The sequence below is a fragment of the Lepidochelys kempii genome, chromosome 12 (genome assembly GCF_965140265.1).
Source record: "Lepidochelys kempii isolate rLepKem1 chromosome 12, rLepKem1.hap2, whole genome shotgun sequence".
NCBI lineage: Eukaryota > Metazoa > Chordata > Testudines > Cheloniidae > Lepidochelys > Lepidochelys kempii.
Window position 1 is genome coordinate 23,512,946 of NC_133267.1, and position 16,808 is coordinate 23,529,753.

A 16,808-nucleotide genomic window follows, 5' to 3' on the forward strand; every position below is an offset into this window, starting at 1 on the left:
CTGACCAGGATTCCCTGTTGGCACCCCGCTTTTCTACTGACCAGGCTGCCCTCTCAGATTAACCACCATCTCAGTGAGCAGATCTCTGTAGTGATAATTGAGGCCTAGTGAGCCTAACATTGGGAAAGTGGATACAAGTTTATAAAGTGTTAAATAACTTATCACAACAAATGTTGATGGGAAAGGTGTAAAAGGGAGACAAAGACCAAATTAGTCTAAACAAAAAGTCCTAGTGAAATAAATGATTGTTAAAATCATGCCTAGTAAAAGAAAGAAAAGTGGGACTAGAAATCAATGGACTAAAATTGGTGTGTAGGAAATTAGGCCTAATTGGTGGACAAAATAATCAGGGGATGGACTATTCCACCCACCACTCCCTTCTGGGGTCCTCAAAAAGAGTTTTTTGTGGGAAATTAGCAACCACAATGGTGGATGCCTGAAAGATGGGAGACCACAAAGGGCTTCACCATTATGGCTGCCACCCCGGCAGCTCCTGGGATCCACAGTGACACTACTGGGTCTGATCCTGAGAGATATCCTGACCAGAGTTGGCCAAAGAAAAGCACCCACATGACATCATCGCCTCCACCGGCTTCCACTAAATCCCAAACACCATCTGGGGTGTGAGATTTAGTTAGTCCCCTCGTGTGTTCTTTTCCTTCCCCACTTCCTCAACTATCACTTAGCCAGAAAAGGTGCCTGAAGACTCCTCAACCCTATGTCATACTCTTATGACATCCTTTGGTTTTCTCCTCAGGAGCACAAATGAAGTCATTTTGGAGATAGAGAATTGGAGCATTATTTTTCATCAGTAGATAAGATTATACTTCTCTTGATATTGCCAGGCTAGTGCAGACCTAAAGAAGAAAGCTGCTGCCACTTTGATTAGGAACTAAAACAGGTTTTATTCTCCAGTTTTTGATTAGGGTTTTTCTCTTACTCTCTTTTTTCGCTTACTAAAATTCATTGATATTGTGAAATTGTGGTGGTGAATACTGACTTTCTGGGTTCCCTTATATGAAACATTCATATCATAGCAAGTGGCATTTTCTGTAATGTCTTACGCTTTCCCCCTCATTTCAAGGAGCAGCCATGATTACAAAAACTGCTGGCAACTTGTCCCTGGCAGCAATATGTCCCTGGCAGCAACATTGCTATCCATGGGAAGCAGGTGGCAATGTGGAAGCAAGTGGTCCTTGTGTGGACATTGCGCTCCTGTAACAGAATCCCTGAGCTCAGCCGGTTTGACTCTGTGTTCGCTAGAAAAAAGATATGATAGTAACTTGAGCTGGCTAACTCGAGGTGAAATTCTAGTTGAAGACAAAACAGTTTGTAGTTTTCTTTAAGGTAAACCATAATCTTTAAATTGCTTGACCTAGTATTTCATGTGAAAACAACAAACTGCTTTGCCTTCACTAGGATTTTGCCATGAAGTAGCGAACACAAGTGAAGAATACCTTTCCCCCGCTATGGAAAAACAATGCCGCATACATGGAGCCATCTTACTTTCTATTCTCGAATGGAAGAATTCAAAGTAAACTCTGCTGGTTAAAATTTACATTCTCCGTTCCTTATTTTGAATTATTCCCACAAGGGCACAATGAGCCACTTGGTTCTTAAGAGATTAGGTAGCCTGGTTGTTTAATATCTTCAGTCCTGAATTCTTTGGTGCTATATGCAAAGTGTGTCACATAAGTAGCTAATACGTACTGAGGGATGTTAATAAAGTGATGGTTCATCTCAGGAACCTAGGTTCTCACAGAAATTTATTAAGTGGCCTGAACCCTGTGGTCAGTATCTGAAAGTTACCTTTACATTTGCAGTAGCTGTCTGTACACAGAAAGTATCAGGGGGTAGCCGTGTTAGTCTGTATCCACAAAAACAATGAGGAGTCTGGTGGCACTTTAAAGACTACCAGATTTATTTGGGCAAGAAGTGGGTTTTTTACCCACGAAATCTTATGCCCAAATAAATCTGTCTTTACAGTGCCACCGGACTCCTCGTTGTTTTTGTACACAGAAACAAATTGGTGGAAGTGTGGCAAAACAAGACTGTAATCTGACAAGCATGAGCAAAGCTATAGTCCACAGGGAATGTTTTGCAGTGCCTGCTTGTATTATGGGCGTAGGCCTCACTGTCCTGAGCACAACAGTGAGCTAAAATGAGAGAATATTTTTGTTTAATACTAAAAAAAGTCAATACCCACCCCCATTCATTTTGTCATTTAAGTTTGCACAGAGTGTGTTTACTCTTCATATATAAAACAGTAACACATAAAACACCCATTTTGATTATAAAATCGCCAAGGAATCCAGAAGCATCTAAAATAGAGATGTGAATACAGACCAAGAACAGCTTTTTTAAACTTACATTTAATATGCAGTATAAACTTATTGTTTCTTACTCCTCCTCCCTCCCTTTATCACTGTATTCCTCTCGCAGTTGTTTAGGGACACACATGGTGTGAATTCTCATATTTTCCCTTCTACAAATTTTTCACAATATCATGGTGAAGTGATCTGTACACTTCTATAATATGAACCACAGTGGTGCAAGCTAAGGACCAAAATCCTGAAGTGCTTCTCTAGAAAAATTTTAATTTGGCCTGTAAGTGATTTACCATATCCTATTGTGGGAAGGTGAAATCACATCACAGAAGTAGGAGTATGTTGTCTCTTACTCTGCTAATTAGGGATGGGCTTGGACTATGAAGTCTAGCTCCAGTTCAAATTTCCCCATGTCTGAGGCTGCTCAGATTCAGGGTATTCATTCAGACTTATCTTCAGTGGTTATATCTATATGTATATCTATGAGAGAGAGAGAGAGAGAGTGTGAGTAAATACCAGATGGTATAGTTTTCAACACTGTATTTTCACAACATCAGTTTTATTCAGTTGGCTGAGGTTAGCCAGAGAGTTTCTTTCACCAAACTGAACTAAAATAACCAAAAGGTAGACATAGGTACAGGATAGTATTCTTTGAAAATGGTCAGAATCACTTAATAAAGTTTCTTATAGACAGACACTTCAATTGCAACTTCAGCACAAGGTAAAATTGACTTTTTCCACTAAATATTTAATATAGATGTTTTCAAAGCACCTCATAAACATAATAAAAGATGAAGGATTAAATGGATGCAATACTTACCCAGCTAACCCACCAAAAATCTCGGTGACATAGGAATAATCCCCTCCTGATTTCGGGATAGCAACTCCTAGCTCAGCATAACATAGAGATCCAAGGACAGCAATCCCTCCTCCAATCACCCAAACAACAAGAGCTAGTCCCACTGACCCAGAGTGTTCCAGAACTCCTTTTGGAGAAATAAAGATTCCAGAACCAATAATGTTACCTGGAATAAACAAAAGATCGGTGGGGTATTAGAGGAAGGAGATAGATGCAAGGTCTCTCATTGCTCTTCCAAGGTTTGATTGCATTTATGTTTGCATAAACCTTAAGGAAAATGTTGCAACTTAGCAAAAATCAAGTAAAATGGAGAGCATTAGGTCTGCTGAAGTAGTCTGTGGGAAGCTGGTGAACGTGTTTTTACTAAAGCACTGCAATTATACAAATTTAACAGTTTGTAAAATTGCTCCCCCTCACCTGCACTGTCCCCAACTATTATAATTAAAGGGTTCAGGATTTTATTCACAAAGAAGAGTATTTCATCTCCTTCTAAGAGGAGTCTAAGTAATATAAGGTCCATCTACAATATGGATCAGAGTCTAAATCAGGGGTGGGCAAACTACGGTCTGCGGGCAGCATCCTGCCCGTGAGCCGTTTTAAGCCGGCCATCGAGCTCCACCCAGCTCAGCCCCACTCCGGCTGGGGCATTGGGTCGGGGGGGCTACACCACCTGGCTTGGCCCCGCTCTGGCTGGGGCACTGGGTTAGGGGCTACACCACCTGGCTCGGCCCTGCTCTGGCTGGGGTGCTGGGTCAGGGGCCACACCACCTGGCTCGGCCCCGCTCCGGCTGGGGCGCTGGGTTGGGGGCTGCACCTGTGGCTCGGACCTGCGGCTCGGACCTGCTCTGGCGCTGGGTCGAGGGCTGCATCAGCGGCTTGGCCCTGCTCTGGCTGGGGCACTCAGTCGAGGGCCGCAGCACGCGGCTCAGCCCCACTCCAGTGTCCCGGCTGGGGCGTTGGGTCAGGCCGCACCATATGGCTCACACAGAAGCTGGACATGGCCCCACTTTGGCTCCTAGGTGCTCCAATGTCCCTCTCTGGCACTCGAATGTAAGCTGCAGGGGTGGTGCCTGTGGACGGGGTAGTGTGCAGAGCTGCCTGGCCACACCTCTGCGTAGGAGCTGGAGAAGGGACATGCCACTGCTTCCGGGAGCCGCTTGAGGTAAGCGCCACTCAGAGCCTGCACCCTGAGCCTCTGCCCATATCCCGAGCCTCTGCCCCAGCCCTGATCCCCTCCTGCCCTCCAAACCTCTTGATCCCAGCCCAGAGCACCCTCTTACACCCCAAACTCTTCATCTCCAGCCCCACCCCAGAGCCCGCACCCACAACAAGAGCCCACACCCCAACCCCAATTTTGTGAGCATTCATGGCCCGCCATACAATTTCTATTCCCTGATGTGGCAAGTTTGCCCACCCCTGGTCTAAATAATACATGGTTTAGCTACAATGTGGTGACCAATCAGAGGCTGTCATTTGGGGCTCTGGCCAAAGGAACAAATGAAGTTAAACCCATGTTATAGCTTGTACTTGAACAAAATCCTTAAAAAGGCTGAAGTCCTTGAAGTCCATTAAAGTCTTGATATTTCTAACATGTGCTCAGTGTCCATGGATTCTTAAGGGATAAATAATATTGTGTGAACAATATATAGGACAACGTGAACTTTGTAGTACTAATGATTGATACATGAGCTGAAGTAATGCTAAAATTACAAAGTGAACACTCGATTGTTGCAGCATTTTTCTTTCACATGGAGCCTGTCTACTCTCACTGAACTCAATGGAAATTCTGCCATTGTCTTCCTCAGGTGCAGGAGCAAGCCCACAGAGATCAGTCTCAGGGATGAGCCCTAACAGGAGACCCCTAACAGGACACCCCTGTTAGACTTAGGGTTTTCCGTGCAATATCCTTATCCTGGCAGGCTCAAGTACATATTTTTTCCAATATCAAAACTTCTATGAAGAGGATAGGGAAACTCCTGCAATAATATTCTATAAAGAGACTTTTCTCCTTTGTGTACATGCATACACACACAAAGTTGGCTAACTTTGAGCTACAGTTGTTGAAGTGCATTTCCTATCAATGCAATAACTAAAAATCCTGGATATCAGCAGTTAATCAGCATTGACATCTAGACCAACCACACTTCATATGCCTGTCCACCCACGTCATCGCATCAGATTCACTCTTTCTCACCTTCTGCACAACAAACATCCTTTCATTTCTAACATATAACCACACCCAATGCACACTTCCCATTCTTCAAATCATGCTAGCATGCATTGCCTTAACTCTTATCTCAAATTTTTTTAGGTAGAATTAACACAGACTTTCTTTGCATCGATCTTCACTGGAGAGGATGTGGGGGAGATATCCACATCAGAACTAGTCTTTTTGGGTGACAAATTTGAAGTATTATCCTACACTGATGTGTCAATAGAGGAGGTTTTAGAACAAATTGCTTACATTAATACAGTACATTATTGCTTACATTAACAGTAATAAGTCACCAGGACCAGAGGGTATTCAGCCAAGAGTTCTGAAGGAACTCAAATATGGAATTGCAGAACTACTAACTGTAGTATGTACCCTATCACTGAAAAAATGCCTCTGTACCAGATGACTGAAAAGTAGCTAATGCAATGCTGATTTTGAAAAATGGTTCCAGACTTGATACTGGCAATTACAGGACAGTGAGTCGAACTTCAGTACTGGGCAAATTGGTAGAAACTGTAGTAAGGAATAGAATGATCAGACACATAGATACATATGCTTTGTTGGGTAAGAGTCAACATGACTTTCGTAAAGGGAAGTCATGCCTTACCAATCTATAAAATTCTTTCAGTGTGTCACTGTGGATAGTTCTCTGAAAACTTCAGGTCAATGCGCATCAGCAGTAAAAAAGGCTAACAGAATGTTAGGAACTATTAGGAATAGAATAGAAAGTAAAAGAGAAAATATCATAACACTGCTATATTAATCCATGGTATGCCCATGCCTTGAATACTGTGTCTAGTTCTCAGCATTTCAAAAAGGATACAGTGGAATTGGACATGGTTCAGAGAAGGGGAACAAAGAAGATTAAGGGTATGGAAAGGTGTCCACATGAGGAGAGACTACAAAACTGTTCAGCTTAGAAAAAAAAACAGCTAAACAGGGATATAATAGAGGTCTATAAAATCATAAATGGCAAGGAAAAAGTGAAGAGAAAAGTGTTATTTGCCCTTTCCCACAATACAAAAACCAGGGGTCACCCAATGAAATTAATACACAGCAGGCTTAATACAAACAAGAGGAAATACTTTTTCACACAATGCACAATTAACCTGTGGAACTCATTGCCATGGGATGTTGTGATAACCAAAAGTATAACTGGATGCAAAAAAGAACTGTATAAGTTCATGGAGGATAGGTCCACAAATGGCTATTAGCCAAGATGTCAGGGATGCAATCCCATGGTAAGGGTGACCCTAGACCTCTGACTGCCAGAAGCCATGGGTGGATCACTCCAACTGCCCTGTTCTGAACATTCCCCCTGAAGCTCTGGTACTGGCAACTGTTAGAAACAGGTTTCAGAGTAGCAGCCGTGTTAGTTAGTTGGGGGGAAACAAGGGGAAATAGGTTACCTTGCATAATGACTTAGCCACTCCCAGTCTCTATTCAAGCTTAAGTTAATTGTATCTAATTTGCAAATGAATTCCAATTCAGCAGTCTCTCGCTGGAGTCTGGTTTTGAAGTTTTTCTGTTGTAATATCGCAACTTTCATGTCTGTAATCGCGTGACCAGAGAGATTGAAGTGTTCTCCAACTGGTTTATGTTTCTTTGTTTTTTCCTCCCCCCTCCCCGTTCCACAGACGTTCTTGTTAAACCCTGTGTTGGATTTGTGCTGGAAATGGCCCACCTTGATTATCATACACATTGTAAGGAGAGTGATCACTTCAGATAAGCTATTACCAGCAGGAGAGTGGGGTGGGGGGAGAGAAAACCTTTTGAAGTGATAAACACCCATTTTTTCATGGTCTGTGTGTATAAAAACATCCTCACTGCATTTTTCCACTTTTATGCATCCGATGAAGTGAGCTGTAGCTCACGAAAGATTATGCTCAAATAAATTGGTTAGTCTCTAAGGTGCCACAAGTCCTCCTTTTTTTTTTTGTTAGAAACATGATACTGGTCTCACCCAGTATAGCAGTTCTTATGCATGGAAGGAAGCAGCTCTCTAATAGGAGGTATTAGAAGGCTGCAAGGTACAGAATGGTCCACTTGGTGGGGAGTGGGGGGGACTGATGACTAGCTTGGTATTTCACAGCAAGACAAAGAGTCACTATTTCTCCAGTGGATGGCCCTGGTGTTCAGAGGCGATGCGTGGCGGCAGCGCTCGGCGTCACATGTCCCATCCAGAGGTGCCGCTTGGCTTGTATTGAGCACGTTCAGTAATATCTGCTGAAGCCACTGCCCTCACTCTGCGCCCTCCCCTCCCCACTATCAGCAGGTACAGGTCATCTCTGCTAGTATTTGTTGCTGGAGGGGTGTCCCACAGTTGTGGACACAGTTGTGCTGAAGTAGGGCTTTCTGCTGCAGAGTCTAGAAGGTTCCTAGCTCCTCATACATCAAACAGCCTACTCCCCCCCAGATGTCAGGCCACAGATAGAGCTGTTAGCACACAGAGATTTTTGATAAAATCATGGGAGTTGGCAACCCAGTTAAAGTAGGGTTAAATCTGCTGTGGAACCAGAATCACACACAAAAGAGCAGATTTTGCTAGTGTATTGGTACAGGAACTCAGTGAGTAACTTCTGCAGTTGCCTGACTTCTATCTTGTAACAACATTGAATCTCTTCTTAAATATTTTCCCCTGGATGACACCATTTTTTGTAGTAAAAACTACTAGGTTGCTTTACATTGGTGATTAATTGCACCTACACATAAGTGACACTATCCCCTGAGGATGCATTAGAATGCTACAATATCAGGATGAGGTAATCTCATGGTATCTCATTAAAAAGTGGCAAAATCCAAGGCAGGAGCAGACTCAATTTGATCCTATTTGTATTCAGGAAGGAACTCTGTGTGTTTGTGCATGTGTGCAAAGAAACAGATTAAAGATTGATTACAGAGTGCTGTTTAAGATTTTTCCCTTTGGATTTACAGCCTAGTACTAATTTCAGTGGATTATAAAACTGAATTACATCTTTTAAAATCAAATGATCCCTCCCACACCCCCAAAAAGCAAACAAAGTGCTGCTGTATCTTAAAATGATTAATTTAAACTGTTTATAGAGTTAAATAAATATTGATCACACAAAAATATAGAAACATTCAAAATAGAATTTTCCTCACCATTTTGAAATGACTGAGTGCTGGATAGAATCACACACAAAAGGAATTCCTATTGGACATAGGCTAGAATGATTGAAAAATATGGTAGAAATCTGGTTAATATTAAGTTTGTGGCAGAGCAGCTTTCTGGCTGACACTTGAGATCAGGACAGTAAAAATCTAATTAACATTCAAAATAACCTTCTCAAGGGAAGACAGTCACCCTGGGTGGAATGCTAAACTAGTCTGAGGGAACCTGATGAGTCAAACTGGAACAAGAACAGCTATGCAAATAAACTGCCTTCTAAACAAGTGATGTGCTGACAGGTCCAGTGCATTCCTTTTGAGTGCTGCAGATTACATAAGAAAAAATTGGAACAATAAGACTGAACGCATAGAAATGGCTAATTTCAGGAAAATGCCAAAAATACAATGGGTACTGTGCCAGAGAGAAGTGTATGACCAGGTGCAGAAATGGAGTAAACTCCATTATCGCCTGTTTTGACAGGGGAAAAAAGGGTTGTGTGGCTGGTATGGCAAGGCAGGCTATTTACACCTATGTATCAAAGTAACCTGAGAGTATAACAGACATCCAAAGAAAGGAGGGGAAGCTTCACTGACACAGGGGTAGGTGACTGAGGCCAGGTCTACGCTACAAACTTTGGTCAACACAAGTTATATTGGCATAAAGCCATCACAGTTAGTGTATTGCTTATGCATGTGCATATCTGGCTCCTTGCGTCAGCACTGTGTGTGCTTACTGGGAGTGCTTGTGTTAATGCACGGTGCGGTGCACCATGGGTAGGTATCCCAGTGTACAACTTGCACTGTTCAGTGCACTGTCTTTTGGGAAGTCTTGGCAATGTATCACTGGGCAGAAATGTGTTGTGCAGGGGTGACTGAGAACAAGGGGTCAACTTCCAAGTGTGCAACTCTCTCCATTCCATAATGTCATCTATATCCCATAATTTTTGTACCTTTTTTCAAAATCCCATGAACCTGGGCGACCCTCCTTGCTGTCTGCCATTTCTGACAGAAGCTTGTAGCCTGCACAGATCTGCACTATTGCCATAAGTGTTGCATGCACAAGATGCATGATCCTCCAGTATTTGCAGTGGTGTAAGAAAAACCGAATCAGTGGGGAACATGACAATTTCTTGGAGGACAGATAGCTGTGGGACATAATGAGAACCAATACATGTGGTTTTTAGTCTTTTTCGACTTTATGATTCCCTCTATTCCTCTGCCACTGTGGATGAGAATTTCAGTCTTTGAAAAGTCACAAAAATGCATGCCTCTCCTGGCTGCTCAGATGAAGACGTCACTTTACCCCCTCCTCATTCCTAGATAGGGGAACTCCCTCCATTTCCTATTTCTGTCTTGACCCAGCAGCAAGAATTCTCTACCTCTCACTGCCCTGATGCTTCTCCTCTGATTGGGTCCCAGCAGCACCACTTCTCTGGTTTCCCCCTCTCCTACCTCCTGCTGCCCCAGGACTGTCTCCTTGATATAGGGCCATACATGAAAGCAGGGCAGGTCTATGTTCTTAGCCCCGAGGCTCTTCCATGAAGCTTCACTCACATACTGAGCCATGAAAACTGGGGGATCGATAGTGCTTCTCTCATCGTGACAGCTCATCCTGCGGCACCAAAATCACATGACTTGCAATTAATTTGTGTAAGTTTGGCAACACTGTCTTCCCCTGGTTGCCTGTAGGGGACTACCCCTACCCACCACTACCCGCAGGCTACGGTGCTGTCATCCAATCTCCTCCATCTCCCATTCAATCACTATCCTGTGTACCCCCCTCAGTCTCCTTCCTGCCCCGACATTCCCTGCAACCCTAAATCTGCCTTCTGCTCCCCCTCACTCTTCCCTTTCACCTTTCATAGTGTCTCCGCACAGTCTCTGTGTCCGGTCTACCCCACTGAACTAGGACAGCAGCCATTTTGCCTGGGGGCTTGGCTTCAATGTAATTGAAAACAGTGGGAGACAGCAGCTGACTTTATTAAAGGCAGCCTCACTTCCACATTCAGATAGACTAATGGCAGCCATCTTGCCGACTTTAGCCCCAGTTACAGTAATAGAAGATGGTGGCCACTTTGAATAAAGGAGAATTCATGAGTTGGTGCCTTTCATCATGTTTTAATGAGACAGGTTAAAAAAACACACAAATTGCTAAAGTCATGATACAGTCATGAGAGTTGACAATACTGAGATTTGGTAATTGAGCAGAGCCTTTATCTACACATCACTAGTTCCAAACCAGCCTTAAGTCAGCAGGGAGTGTAAATAGCTTAAAATCTGCGTGTTCTGTGAACTCCTCTACAGATGTGGCCCTTCCATAGCAAGAGGTACATTGGCAGGGCAGTATGGGGAGATCTGTATTGCCATTCTCATTAATGTACCTATATTATGGATACTTTGCTTCAGTTCTACCAGCTCATGTGCACTAAATTCACTTTTTGCTTTCATGTTCTCTATGGTATTCTCTCCTGTGAACATATGAGTTCCATCTTTCTTCTTGCAATGTCTTGCTGCAGATCGGAGGCCTGCTGCAAGAGCTTTCTGTTCTTTCATTGCCATGGCTGGAGTTCTGTTCTAAGGAGCTGCCACTCTGATCCTGGCAGAAGACACCACTTGACTCTGAAGTGTGTTGAGGCATTGATCATAGTTTATAAAGAAATTGCAGAAGCAAGGGTGCAGAATGATGTGTGGTACTGTAGTGGGGCGGTGCGGCTCCCTGCTGCCCCAGAGAGGGTCGAGCTAGCCGCATTACACATGGTGGAGAAAGTGGGCACAATCCCTCAGCCCCTGTGAGAAGGGGTCTGACGGGGAGAGCCACCCCGAGAGAGCCCTGGAGATGGATCAACTAATTAAGCTCCTGACAGAGACCCAGGAGCGACAGCAGGCTGCCACCCAGCTCCAGCTCCAGCAGCAGCAGGACATTCAGCAGCTAGGAGCCCAGCTGCAGCAGTTAGTGACAGCATTACCGCGCCCCACGGAGCTGCAGCCGGGAGACGTGGCCGGGTCATCGCGCACCACTGCGCCGGTCCAGCTAACCAAGATGGGACGTGACGATGACCCCGAGGCTTTCTTGGTGACTTTTGAACTGGTGACAGCTGGTTGCTGGGTGGGCCCCTGACCAATGGGCCACTCTTTTGGCCCCATACTTGACTGGGACGGCCCACATGGCATACCAGGGCCTGGCTACGGATGAGGCAAGAGATTATAACCAGGTAAAAGCAGCGATCCTGGATGCCTTGGATGTCAGCCCAGACACCTTTTGGCAGCAGTTCCGAAGTCAGACATACCCCACAGGCACCCGACCCCGGCTGGTGGCCCAGGCCCTGAAGGAAACATGTAAGCGGTGGCTACAGCTAGAGAGCAGGACGGCAGAGGAGGTCACGGAACAAGTCATTCTAGAACAGTTCGTGCACATCCTCCCAGCCCAAGGACGGGCCTGGGTGCTCTGCCATCAGCCAGCGTCGCTAGCAGCCACCGTCACACTGATGGAAGACTTCCTCACGGCCGAAGTGCCAGTGGGGCCTGCCATCTGAGCCCACCCCCCTGGGCCAGAGCGTCCTAACGCCGAAAGGAAAGGGGGCACCCCGACCGAGTGGCAGAACCACCCCTGGGGACAAGAGGCTCGCTCAGGGCCTCAGGCCAGACGCCCCGAACTCCCCACTTGACAAGGGTCTGCAACCACCATGCTGAATGTTCCGGGGGCCAGTTGGAGTGCACCCAGGAGCCCACCGGGAGCCCCCACCCGGGGCAGTCACCCTGAACTCGGGCCCTGCTTTCTATGTGGGAAATATGGACATTTGCAGTGGGCCTGCACAGAAATGGACTGCAGCTTCGGCTGTGTCTGTGCGGGGGAAACGAGGGCCCGGCTACCACAGGCTCCCAAGATCACTGTTCCGGTAGTTGTCGGGGACCATCCCACCCAGGCCCTGATAGACTCTGGCTGCGGGCAGACACTGATTCTCCAGGCTTTGGGACCCCGGGCTGACCCCAACTTGGGAACAATTTGGCTGCAATGCATCCACAGTGATGTGTGGTCCTACCCCAGTGCCTGGATCCCGTTGACCGTGACCGGGGTCACCCAACAAATTGTTGTCGGCCTGGCCCCTCGACTTGCATACCTGGTGATCCTTGGGTGGGACTGGCCCGCATTTGAGGAGATCCTCCACTCTGCCCTGGCGGTGGAAGGAGAGTGTCCCGAGGCCTTACCGGAGGAGGAGGATGGGACCCCAGAACCCGAGGGAGGGACCGAGGAAACAGACTGCCTCCTGCCGGGGCCCTCTGTTGAACCCCAACTTCATACCGATTTTTGCCGGGACCAAAAAGCCGACCCCATCCTGAGCCGGGCCTTTGAACAGCTAGCGGCAGTCGATGGGACCATGGTTGACCCCCAGTGTGCAATCCAGTGGTCCCACTTCGAGCTACGCCGGGACCGTCTTTCTTGGATTGACAGCAATCCCCGCATGAAGGAACCATGAACGCAGCTGCTAGTACCGCGGTGTCACTGACGGGCTGTGATGAAGCTCACATATGACATCCCCGCTGCCAGGCACTCAGGCCATGAAAAGACCCTCGCCCAGATTTTGACATGGTTCTTCTGGCCCGGTGTTCACCAGGAGGTGAAGAACTATTGTAGCTCCTGCCCGGAGTGCCAGTTAGCTGCTCCCCCACGAGTACCCAGGGCCCCTCTAGTTCCCATGCCCATAGTGGAGATGCCATTCAAGCGAGTGGCCATGGACCTGGTGGGCCCGCTCCCGAAAAGTGCTTCAGGGTTCCAGTATGTCTTAATCATCATTGACTACGTCAACGGTTCCTGGAGGCTGTGCCATTGCAGAGCACCACCGCTCGGACCATCGCCAGTGAACCATCCACGGGGCCCCCACAACGTTCCAGCAACTGATGGATCGCCTGTTGCGACCACATCAAGCCTATGTGGCGGCCTATTTGGATGATGATGTGATATACAGCCGCCACTGGGAGGACCACCTGGAATGCGTAGCAGCGGTCCTGAGATCCCTGCGACAGGCGGGACTGACAGCCAACCCAAAAAAGTGTCGCATCGGGTAGCAGGAGGCCACGTACCTCAGCTACATCATAGGGGGAGGATGAGTGAAACCCCTCATGGGGAAAGTTCAAGCCCTGGCAGCCTGCCCACCACCCACTACAAAATGCCAAGTACGACAGTTCCTGGGGCTCGCTGGCTACTATCGGCGGTTCATTCCACGGTTTGCTTCCATTGCAGCCCCCTTAACAGGACTTTTGAGAAGGACAGTGCCCAGCGGGTGCAATGGTCCCAAGACTGTGAAAATGCCTTCTGGACACTCCACACGTGTCTCTGCCAGGAGCCAGTCCTATACAGTCCGGACTTTGACCAGGGGTTCATCCTCCACACGGATGCCACGGAGGTGGGGCACAGGGCCGTCCTGTCCCAGGACATTGATGGAAACGACCACGCGGTCCTTTACCTTAGCCAAAAATTATTCCCCTGCAAGAACTACACCGTACTCGAGAAGGAAGCACTCGCCGTGAAGTGGGCCTGTGATGCCTTACAGTTCTACCTCCTGGGGGCGCTGTTTACGCTAGTCACGGATCATGCTCCCCTCCAATGGTTAACGAGGATGAAAAATAACAACAATAGATTACCGCGGTGGTATCTGGCCTTACAGCCCTATGCTTTCACCATCCGGCATCGAGGTGGCAAAGACCATGCGAATGCAGACTTCCTGTCGCCTAGGGGGATGGAAGTGCCTGGCCCCGACGAGCAGGAGCCAGACTTGGGGTGTGTATGTGTGTGTAGTGAGGCGGTGTGGCTCCCCGCCACCCCGGAGAGGGACGAGCCCATCCGGGTGCCGGAATGGGCGGAGACAGGGAGTTCTGAGCCCACTCCTCAGAGGGTCAGGCGGCGACCCGGAAGTATAAAAGCTCGCCCTCAGAGCTCACTGAGGGCCCAGCCGCTGAGGAGACCAGATGCTTCCAGCCTGGCCCGCGACTGGGAAACCCCCACGGTGCATGGTGCATGCCAGGAGTTGCCGGACCTGCCCTGCGTCTGCTACCCAGAGAAGTTGCCGGACCTGCCCTGTGCCCGCTACCTGGAGGAACCCATGGTGCTGGATGCCCCGGAGGACATTGCCTGGACCCAGGTACCCCAAGAGGGGGGATTAGGAAGTAGCCCGGGGACAGCCGACCCTAATCTGGCTGTAACGCTGCCAGAGCCCATGTCAGTGTGTTGCTGCCAGGATCCCCACTGACGCAGCAGCGGGTCTTCTGCCGATGCTAGGGCCCCGGGCTGGGACGCAGTGGAGTGGGAGGGCCTGCGTCCCCCCTGCCACCCAACTCGTGGGTGGCAATCTCCCCCTCTCCCAGGTCCTTTAGAGGCCTGGGTCTGCTAACATAGAACTATTTGCTTAGCCACTGCCTGAGAGCCTGAGCTATTGACTTGGTTGCCCTGCCCTGATCCAGCGCCTGGGCCTGCTACTATTGAACTGTTTGCTCAGCCCCTGCCTGAGGGCCAGAGCTACTGACTTACTTGCCCTGCCCTGACCCAGGGCCTCGGCCTATTTCTATATACTGTTTGCTCCTGCTCAGCCCCTGCCGGAGGGCCTGAGCACCTGATTTATTGTTGCCCCACCCTGACCTAGGACCCGGGCTTATGGTACTTGTTTCAGTTGCCGCAAGGGCTGCTGAGGGAGACTCCCGCAGCCGGACTAATTTCCCCAAACATTATCTGGGTGTAGTGAGCCGGTGTGGCTCCCCGCCGCCCCGGAGAGGGTCGAGCCCTGGCTAGCCGCATTACAGGTACATACACAAATGCTTGAAAACCTTTTCATGACTATCTAGGCTCAATCTGCTGGGAAAGATGGTGAGAATGGTTTCTGAATAGGCTAGTGAAGGAGGCTGTATGATCAATTCCAACAAATCAGTGATTGGTGGCCACAGAAAACTGGACCTGAAGTAAAAGGATCCAATCTTACACTTCCTGTGCAGCCAAAATTCCCATGGATAGAGCCGAGTACATAGTGATGTATTTCCACAAGATGGGTATTTGGGCAGGATTGGTGTTACGCATTTTCATTGTACTAAGGTATATCCTACACAAACTTGTGATTTCAGATACTCTGTGAACACAATCATCCATCTACAAAGAGCCGAGGACAGATAAAGGCCAATCTAAATTGTTCCAGTAGCAGCAATGGAAAAAACTGGGCAGGTGAAGTGTGTCAAGAGTGTGAGCCAGTCAAATAAATTAGATTTAGTCTCCATCTGCTGGCACAAGAGTGTAACCCAACAGTCCAGATTTAGTACAGTAGAATCTCAGATTCATGAGCTGACCGGTTAACCTAGCGTGACCAGATACCCCGATTTTATAGGGACAGTCCCGATATCTGGAGCTTTGTCTTATATAGAATCATAGAAGATTAGGGTTGGAAGAGACCTCAGGAGGTCATCTAGTCCAACTGCCTGCTCAAAGCAGGACCAAACCCAACTAAATCATCCCAACCAGTGCTTTGTCAAGCTGGGCCTTAAAAACCTCTAAGGATGGAGATTCCACCACCTCCTTAGGTAACCTATTTGAGTGCTTCATCACCCTCCCAGTGAAACAGTCTTTCCTAATATCCAACCTAGACCTCCCCCACTACAACTTAAGACCCACTGCTTTTTGTTCTGTTTCAGAGTAGCAGCCATGTTAGTCTGTATCCGCAAAAAGAAAAGGAGTACTTGTGGCACCTCAGAGACTAACAAATTTATTTGAGCATAAGCTTTCGTGAGCTACAGCTCACTTCATCGTGTCACCTGCCACCACTGAGAACAGCCTACTCCATCCTCTTTGGAACCCCCCCTTCAGGTAGTTGAAGGCTGCTATCAAATCTCCCCTCACTCTTCTCTTCTGCAGACTAAATAAGCCCAGTTTCCTCAGCCTCTCCTCGTAAGTCATGTATCCCAGCCCCTTAATCATTTTTGTTGCCCTCCGCTGGACTGTCTCCAATTTGTCCACATCCTTTCTGTAGTGGGAGGCCCAAAACTGGACGCAATACTCCAGATATGGCCTCACCAGTGCCGAACAGAGGGGAATAATCACTTCCCTCAATCTGCTGGCAATGTTCCTACTAATGCAGCCCAATATGCTGTTAGCCTTCTTGGCAACAAGGGCACACTGTTGACTCATACCCAGCTTCTCTTCTACTGTTATCCCCAGGTCCTTTTCTGCAGAACTGCCGCTTAGCTAGTCGGTCCCCAGCCTGTAGCAGTGCATGGGATACTTCCATCCTAAGTGCAGGACTCT

General features: G+C 47.5%; 1 protein-coding gene across 1 annotated transcript in view; it reads right to left on the reverse strand.

Annotated features, from left to right (window-relative positions):
* SLC7A10 (solute carrier family 7 member 10) overlaps positions 1-16,808 on the reverse strand; it is a 79,785-nt gene that overhangs the window by 22,110 nt on the left and 40,867 nt on the right. The window contains exon 2 of the mRNA XM_073307872.1: positions 3,148-3,352. Coding sequence (XP_073163973.1) covers positions 3,148-3,352 — 205 coding nt within the window. The remainder of the gene's footprint in view (positions 1-3,147; positions 3,353-16,808) is intronic.